The sequence below is a fragment of the Brachyhypopomus gauderio genome, chromosome 1 (genome assembly GCF_052324685.1).
Source record: "Brachyhypopomus gauderio isolate BG-103 chromosome 1, BGAUD_0.2, whole genome shotgun sequence".
NCBI classification, from domain to species: domain Eukaryota; kingdom Metazoa; phylum Chordata; class Actinopteri; order Gymnotiformes; family Hypopomidae; genus Brachyhypopomus; species Brachyhypopomus gauderio.
Window position 1 is genome coordinate 48,081,052 of NC_135211.1, and position 9,229 is coordinate 48,090,280.

General features: G+C 47.8%; 1 protein-coding gene across 7 annotated transcripts in view; it reads right to left on the reverse strand.

Moving 5' to 3' along the window:
- Nucleotides 1-9,229, reverse strand: part of tbc1d1 (TBC1 (tre-2/USP6, BUB2, cdc16) domain family, member 1) — a 64,403-nt gene that overhangs the window by 41,431 nt on the left and 13,743 nt on the right. For 6 of the 7 annotated variants that reach the window (XM_077017228.1, XM_077017220.1, XM_077017243.1 and 3 more), the window contains one exon: nucleotides 2,742-3,032. In XM_077017228.1, the coding sequence (XP_076873343.1) occupies nucleotides 2,742-3,032 (291 nt within the window). Of the gene's footprint in view, nucleotides 1-2,741; nucleotides 3,033-7,091; nucleotides 7,480-9,229 lie in introns of those variants that run through there. The other variant, XM_077017270.1, reaches the window with a different exon arrangement.

Genomic DNA, 9,229 nt, shown 5'->3' on the forward strand with positions numbered 1-9,229 from the left:
TCTTCATACATGGAGGGCAACACTTTAGTTGTAAGATGCAACCTTAAACTTTTAGCGAGTACACCTTGCGCGAACCTGCACAAATGGCAGAGGCAATTATATTTGGCACGTCACATTCTTTGCAGTGTTCTCCGAAACGATATGTGGTAGTATAAAGAAACACCCCTCAAAAACAGGGGAAGGAACATTAATTTACCTGATTAATTTTAAGTTCCAGGTTTGAAAAGTGCTGGAATTTAGGCTAAAGTACTTGGAATTGTAACTACTTCGTTTCATAACAAATAGGCTAGCTGTCTGACTGATCAGTTCTGTTGCATTATGTTAACAAATACGAGCATCTCATAATTCCAGGACGAAACATGAGAGAACGTGAAGACGTTAAGATTGGGCGTTTTTAAAATAAATAACCATTAAATAATGTGATGAAAAAGCGAATTATTTTGAATTATTATGAGTACATACATAAATATATAAATATTTATCTTAATTAGGTTTCACGTGCTGGAAATTATTGAAATGGACATTGAAAGTGAAGCACAAGTGCTTTAATTCCACCTTGTAAAGGTGTGGAAACCCTGCAAACATGACTTTGTTCATTGCGCTCAAGTGCGGCACGCGCAAACAAAATTCGAGGTGCATGAAAATACATGAAAGGTATTGTAGAAAGAATTCCGAATATGCGAACGTGAAACAAACTTTACCTAGTACGTTTTCTAGTATGCATACGAGTGACTTTTGATGATAATGAACTTTTAACAATGTACAGTTATAAAGGAGTATGTCCTGTAATGGTCCGACAGAGATGTAGACTGTGTGAAAAAATCCAGTATTTTGCTTGGCCATTTTCAACACTGCAACACTGCTTCGCGAGTCACGTGATTGGATTCCCGTGTTTGATGGGCAGAGACGAACATGTGAGTGGGAGCTACAGCATATCGATTAACTTTTAACATACAAACTCAAAAGAAAATGGTGGATATTTTTCCAATGACAAAAAATCCTCACCCATAAAAAAAAAAAAGAATGCTGCTGTATCGCCTGTCACCACTGGCGAGTGAAATAAATATATTACCATTTTAGTCACAGTATGGAACCCTGGCATGTGCCTCTGTCTTTTTTCAAGAAAAAAAGACAAGTACAAAATTAGAAGAGTAGACTATTAATTTTTTTTACAAGCTGTCCGCAACCCACCCAGAATGTGCCCGCGAACCACTTTTGGGTCACAACCCACCAGTTCAGAATCACTGTTTTAGTTTATAATCACTGACATTTTTCTGACATTTTCACTGACTGAAGCTGCTGGGGGTTCAAGGTAAACTGTGGAATCGGGATCACTGGTGCGTTTCGTGTTAACATCACGGCACGTTTATTGTCCAGCTCAAGCTGCGGACTAGAAAATGAATCGGTAAGTGGATCGGCCGCTTTAACCCGATATCCGATTTGTAAAATTACGTCAATATTTGCCCTGATACCGATATTGTATCTGATCGGTCCCATCTCTATACGTTTTGCCAAAATCCAATCAGATGGTGTTTTAATTTGACAGTGAGCCAGCGAGTAAAATTCTGCTGAACGTTTTTATTAAAGATTAAAATCCTCGTTAGGTTAGGTACTGCGATATCGTAGAGCTGGACGATATGGTCCCCCAAAAAAATCTTCGATAAATTTTTTTTAAATCCGATTTTCGATTTTAATAGATTTATTTTCCTCTACTAAAAAACTACAGATGATAATGGTTAAAAAAAGTTTTAATTTATTTTTCACTTAAATTTCCCCTTTGGGGTTAAAGTGCAACCAGAAACAAGCAAAAAACTATTGTAAACAAGTGAGAACATCCAGTAACTTTTAGAAGGCTTTCTCCAACATAGTTTAAGCACTGACACAATGCACCCTCAAACTTCAAATAAATAAACACACCCTCAAAAAATAAATAGATATAAATAATTTGGTGCCCTTTTTAATAAAATGGAAAACAAATACAATTTAACAATTGTTGCATGTTGCGTACTGACAGTCACGCTGTCTACATTCTGATTAAGAACAGGGCTGCCCTCACTTTAGCCTAAATTCCAGCACTTTTCAAACCTGGAACACAATGCAACATAAATTTGTGTCAGGTAAATGTTCCTTCCCCTATTTTTGAGGGGTGTTTCTTTATACTACCACATATCGTTTCGGACGTTTTCCGCTGTTCACGCAGGTTCGCGCGAGGTGTGCGGAGCCGCGCGCTACGGTCACTCGCGAAAGTATAATCCATTGAAGCGGGTTCGGTAACCGAGGCAGAAACTGCTTAATCCAAAATATCCCGCGGAGGGAAACTTTATACACAACGCAACTGAACAATAGCACTCTTCGCTCTCTCCCTCTATCAGTTTCAAACAAACTTTACAGCGAGGACTTGTTTGGTCTACATCTGATGCCGCAAAACCGAACCAACTTCAGATCACGGAGCTAGTTGCTCTTTTCTTGGGCACAAGTTCCGCCGTCATGTTTGTGTGTGTGTGTGTGTGTGTATGTGTGTGTGTGTGTTGAGGGTGGATGGGTGGGAGGTGCTAAACTCAATGAACTACGAGAGCCCACAGTGCAGCGTCGGTGGTGAAAATTAAAACTCAGAAATTCGATTTTCATAAAAACACATCGTCCTTAACTGTAAATTTGAATTAATAGATAATATCGCCCAGCTCTACGATATTGATTCATATCGCCCACCTCTCGGCTCAAGCAAGCACGGGAAGTCTGACCTGCGTGAGCGAGAAGGCCCTCCTGATGCCGGCCGCCAGGGCCCCGGCCGTGCCCGCCCGTCCAAACTTCTCCATGCACTCATCGATGAGCGCGGGGGGTGCGTGCTTGTGCGCCACCGCCACCCGTCCACAAAACAGCACCTCGAACTTCTTGGCGAAGGCCGTCGCCGCATTAGGGCTGTCGTGGCAACCGCTGTGATGACCGTTACCAGTGGCATTGGCAGCGGGTGTGTCCTCCTGCCGGGCGGAGCTTTTACTGGCCTGACGGAGGGTGCTGATGATTTCTGGTACCTAGAAGCAGGGGGAGGAGTCAAGATGAATAAAGGCACCGACAGCCAACCATATGATTTGTTATATAAATCGGCAGATGATTACAGGACAATTGTTTAGGAACAGCGATGATCAAAACTGAAAGGTGTCCTTGATGCGTTAAACATGGACTGACTAGGAACTGGAGGACACCGTGATAAAATAAGTGTGCATCCCAAGTGTATACTGCATATATCCACACAGTACAGTTATATACTGAAGTACAGCCGAAGGGTAGTCATGGTAAAGGTAGTCAAGAATTATGGAAACAGAACAATCGTACATTTTCTTTCTAAAGTATCAGTGTTTGGCAGTAACGTTTATCCTCTTGGCTACTCTGGGCACATCCTGGCATTTCTGTGACCTTTAGACCTGCTTGTTCAAGTGTGTCACATAAAAGGAAATTTTACAGCTTTTCTCAATTTGGGGAATTCGCGACATGAATGAATAACCAGCCTTGTGAGACTAAAGTCTAGTGACGCAATAAGATCTAGAACGGGTAACGGTCATGGGGCAGAAGAACTATACAGTCAGAAGGGAGGCTGACCAGTCATTGGAAACAGATACACAGAGCACCTGTGAGCAAGCATTTGTGTATGTGGGCATAAAAGAGAGGGTGTCTGAGCTTTAAGACCTTGCTCTGGGAACCATGGCCAGTATTAAAGCTACTTTAAGTGACTGCTACGGTGATCTGGACCTGCACCATTAAAGTTTGTCCCTGCCTATGTGCCCCAGTTTAGCGTCTACGTGTGTCAGCGCAATAAAGCAAAAGCCAAACACTCGCTAGACCGCTAAACCAACAAAGAGCAGGAACAGTGGTATGTAACACAGTAAACCACAAGAATGTAACCCTGTGTGTGCGTGTAGCTTCTGCAATATACATGTCAGCCCTCCTCTATCCCAGAGTGGTGCAGCTGCCTGATCAACCTCCACCTTCCCTGCTACGTCAGTCCCACCAGGATCCTATGGAAGTGGTTGGTGAGAGTACACCAACATGCAGACGCTCGGTTACCGGTAATGTTACTTTATCTTGGGATTAATACCAGAATACGTTCATCCGTGCCCCGTTCAAGGTTCAACGCTTCTCTTCCTTTGGTGCATGAGGGTGTCTGTTCCAGGCAAACCCTTTAATAATCCCTAGTTTCAGCATGAAACTCTGACCTTCGACCCGTCAGGTCACGGTCCACTCGTGACTTTACAAAAACAGACATCAGGATGATCCTGTTATTTCCCGCAGATCATCACGGATTTGAATAAAAACATCCTGCGCGGCTGCACGTCCTTGAGGAAGTCATGCCAAGCCCTCCTCGTTCACTTCCTGGTGACAGGGTCCCAACACCATTACAATCCCACTGTGTGGGTGTGGAATGGCGTCCTGTCTGCGGGACAGAGTCCTGCAGGTGCTCCCACTGAGATCTCCGACCATCGTCACAGGTCTTGGACACACAGGCTCTGCCACATTCACCTAACAGAAATCTGCTTTGCTCACAGACTTAGTCAGAAACCTTTTAAACACCTTAAATGGGCGTTTCTATAATGCTGAAACCACCAGACAACCTGAATGTGCATCTTCATTTCCCAACATAGCATAAACAAAGGTCATCGCTGGTCACCTCCGTCCACTGGAAGCGTAGCCAACGGTCCGTTGCCACAATGAACCATCCTGAGAAACGAACCTTGAACTCCAAACTCGCTTACTGAAGCACGAGGTTCGACTTGTAGACTGTGGTACCATGAAGCGCTAGTCCTAGCAGGGGCCCCACAGGGCACGTTTAACACGCATCTGTGTCACAAAGGAGCCCAGAACACTTCACTGTGTTCACCACTTAGAGAAGGCTAAGGTTGGGCAAACAATGGGCCTACATCACCCAATGACACGGTGCATTGACTCTAACCTACAAGGTATTTTCAGGACAATGGATGATGAATGTAGACTACTGTCTGCTCTAATAACCCATTTACCTTTGGGATGATGGATCGCACGTGCCAGACTTTTCAGACGAGTGTTCAAAACACGGTCCAGAAACAGGCGGACCTGGCCGACAACCATGCGGACATGTTGCATCGGTCTACGCCGCAAGCAAAGCAACATGGGAGGACCGCCGAAGAGAGTCTCATCTCAGGCTCGCTGAGTGACATTAGGGAGCAATATCTCGGCCAGAGCTGCCGCTGCCAATCCTCTGCAGCGCAGCGACAGGGCCAAGTGTGTACAGAGGTGTACCATACAGTCATGAGAACTGGGAACAGGAAACGGACTTGGGAACTGGGACAGAAGCAGAGGCCCACGCGGGTGCAGGTTTCAGAAACCGGACAGATTCAGGGGCGCGTGAGCAGCGCGGTGCTTTCAAAGGAGAGGAGGGAGCAGCAGGGGCGGGGCTCCGGCACAAGCAGCCTCGCAGGGGCGGGGCTCCGGCACAAGCAGCCTGCAGGCATCTCTGGAAACATATGTCCACTATAAAAAGCTAGCGGCAAACTGAAAAGACAGAAAAGCACACCAACAGGCCAGGAGAGAAGAGAATGATTACACCTGGTTGTTGGGGGAGTGAGAGTGTCGGTGAGAGTGACAGAGTGAGAATACCAGGGAGAGTGAATGGGTGTGCCCGGCAGCTGAGTCTTGCCTGGTCTTGCCTACAGAGGGAATGCAACATGTACTAAAGCACACTGTAGTTTAACATCTGCTGGGCCTTTATTCTACACTTACACCTACCACCAATGTGACACACACACACACACACACACACACACACACACACACACACACACCTGAATGAAAGCTTTGTAGCTAATAAGAGACCCTTCCCCTACTAGACAGGAGAGCACAGCTCAGGGTGTGTGACACACACACACACACGCCCACATAACCCCTTCCCTCTCCATAGGTCAGATCTTTCCTGCTCCAGGAGTCACACACACCACCACAGGCTGGTTGTGAGTGACACACGTGGCGTCACGTGAGCTCCCTGAGGAAAACACGGAAGCGTCCCGCAGCTACTTCAGCCTGTAAGAGCTGGTTTGAAGAAGCCCAAACAACACTGCCCGTTTATAGTGGGAGGACTGCAGTTCCCACGCAGCTCTCCCAACCTACCGCTCACCTCACTGACCTACTTAGCTCCGCCCAGAGAGCAAGCGACCCGCTTGATTGGCCTTCTCGCAAAGCGAGGCAGTGATCCGATTGGCTGGGTTCACTCAAACAGTGTGACAAGGAACAACAATGAATAGTGCAGACATCACAGATATTTGTACGCTGTAAACATCCTGACCAAGCACTCGCATTCCAGGTTTTGTGTGGAAGATTAATCTTAATTAGAAGATTAATCTTGGCACTCAGATGATCTAACGCATATATAATCATGGTCAAAATAACACGCTTGTCTCTCTGTCCCATTATAATACAGACCGGTCCTAATCAATGACCAGTCCTGCTTCTCCTTGGGGAAGAAGTAACGAATCAAACATGCGCTGCAGAGTCAAAGTCTTTCGAAACCCGGTCTGTGCATTCAAATCGCAGTCGATGTATTCAAATCCCAGCCCTCCAGGTGTGAGCTCTACAGGTGTTCCTGTTGCCTAGGAGACAGATGTGCTGGACAGCTGTGGTCCAGTGGTGAGTGCTGGCCCGCCCGGTGCCCCAATCCCGCTCAAAACCGCGCTCCACTCTGTTACGACGCCTCACGTGAGATGGTTCAAGCTCCATCAGACCCATTCTTTTCTCCCCGCACACACACATATATATGCCAGTTTGATGCTATATTTAAGGCCGCGGTTCGCTTACATGAGGGGGTTTGTTTAGAGTCGTTTGGCGTGAATGAGTGGACCCGCTTCTCCCGGGGACGTGTCGGGCTGCGCTGGTGTGACCAGCTCTGATTCTGACTCACATTCCTCAGCCCTGTTAGTTAACAGCAACTCCCATGATGAAATCAGCTCGGTGCTACGTTGGCAAACACAAGCGGACAGCTCCATAAGGCTGAGCAGATCTGGAGTAGGTCACACACACACACACACACACACCCACCAAGTTACACACATACACACGTCAGGACTCACCTTACTGAACCAGTTGAACATAGAAGGCATGGCCAAGACCCAATCCTCTCATACACAGAGTGCGCTCTCTCTCTCTCTCTCTCTCTCTCTCTCTCTCTCTCTCTCTCTCTCTCTCCTGTAGTCCACAGCTCCGTCTATCAGCCACTGTCCAGCAGGCATCAAAACCAGGACGTCCAGGTCCTGTCCCTCCCTGTCCCCGTCTTCTCCACCATCTCTCTGCTGCCTAGCTGTCCTTTGCTCTGGGTCTTGCAGGAACTAGTCCTGCCCCCCCCCCACCTCCACGAGTCTGAACACGTGCTCAGGGCCAAAGAAACCGCACTTCCCATAACACCATGCGGCTGTTACTCAGAGTAATGCTGCAGGGAGGCCTGCCCTTCTCTCTTTCACTGTGAGTTCGGCTGTAACACGGTTACACTGTGTGTGTTTGTGCTGTGAGTTCGGCTGCAACACGGTTATACTGTGTGTGTTTGTGCTGTGAGTTCGGCTGTAACACGGTTACACTGTGTGTGTTTGTGCTGTGAGTTCGGCTGCAACACGGTTACACTGTGTGTGTTTGTGCTGCGAGTTCGGCTGTAACACGGTTACACTGTGTGTGTTTGTGCTGTGAGTTCGGCTGCAACACGGTTACACTGTGTGTGTTTGTGCTGTGAGTTCGGCTGCAACACGGTTACACTGTGTGTGTTTGTGCTGTGAGTTCGGCTGCAACACGGTTACACTGTGTGTGTTTGTGCTGTGAGTTCGGCTGCAACACGGTTACACTGTGCGTGTTTGTGCTGCGAGTTCGGCTGCAACACGGTTACACTGTGCGTGTTTGTGCTGTGAGTTCGGCTGCAACACGGTTACACTGTGTGTGTGTTTGTGCTGTGAGTTCGGCTGCAACACGGTTACACTGTGTGTGTGTTTGTGCTGCGAGTTCGGCTGCAACACGGTTACACTGTGTGTGTTTGTGCTGCGAGTTCGGCTGCAACACGGTTACACTGTGTGTGTTTGTGCTGCGAGTTCGGCTGCAACACGGTTACACTGTGTGTGTTTGTGCTGCGAGTTCGGCTGCAACACGGTTACACTGTGTGTGTGTTTGTGCTGCGAGTTCGGCTGCAACACGGTTACACTGTGTGTGTGTTTGTGCTGCGAGTTCGGCTGCAACACGGTTACACTGTGTGTGTTTGTGCTGCGAGTTCGGCTGTAACACGGTTACACTGTGTGTGTTTGTGCTGCGAGTTCGGCTGTAACACGGTTACACTGTGTGTGTTTGTGCTGCGAGTTCGGCTGCAACACGGTTACACTGTGTGTGTGTTTGTGCTGCGAGTTCGGCTGCAACACGGTTACACTGTGTGTGTGTTTGTGCTGCGAGTTCGGCTGCAACACGGTTACACTGTGTGTGTGTTTGTGCTGCGAGTTCGGCTGCAACACGGTTACACTGTGTGTGTGTTTGTGCTGCGAGTTCGGCTGCAACACGGTTACACTGTGTGTGTGTTTGTGCTGCGAGTTCGGCTGCAACACGGTTACACTGTGTGTGTTTGTGCTGCGAGTTCGGCTGCAACACGGTTACACTGTGTGTGTTTGTGCTGCGAGTTCGGCTGCAACACGGTTACACTGTGTGTGTTTGTGCTGTGAGTTCGGCTGCAACACGGTTACACTGTGTGTGTGTTTGTGCTGTGAGTTCGGCTGCAACACGGTTACACTGTGTGTGTGTTTGTGCTGCGAGTTCGGCTGCAACACGGTTACACTGTGTGTGTGTTTGTGCTGCGAGTTCGGCTGCAACACGGTTACACTGTGTGTGTGTTTGTGCTGCGAGTTCGGCTGCAACACGGTTACACTGTGTGTGTGTTTGTGCTGCGAGTTCGGCTGCAACACGGTTACACTGTGTGTGTTTGTGCTGTGAGTTCGGCTGCAACACGGTTACACTGTGTGTGTTTGTGCTGTGAGTTCGGCTGCAACACGGTTACACTGTGTGTGTTTGTGCTGTGAGTTCGGCTGCAACACGGTTACACTGTGTGTGTTTGTGCTGTGAGTTCGGCTGCAACACGGTTACACTGTGCGTGTTTGTGCTGCGAGTTCGGCTGCAACACGGTTACACTGTGTGTGTGTTTGTGCTGCGAGTTCGGCTGCAACACGGTTACACTGTGTGTGTGTTTGTG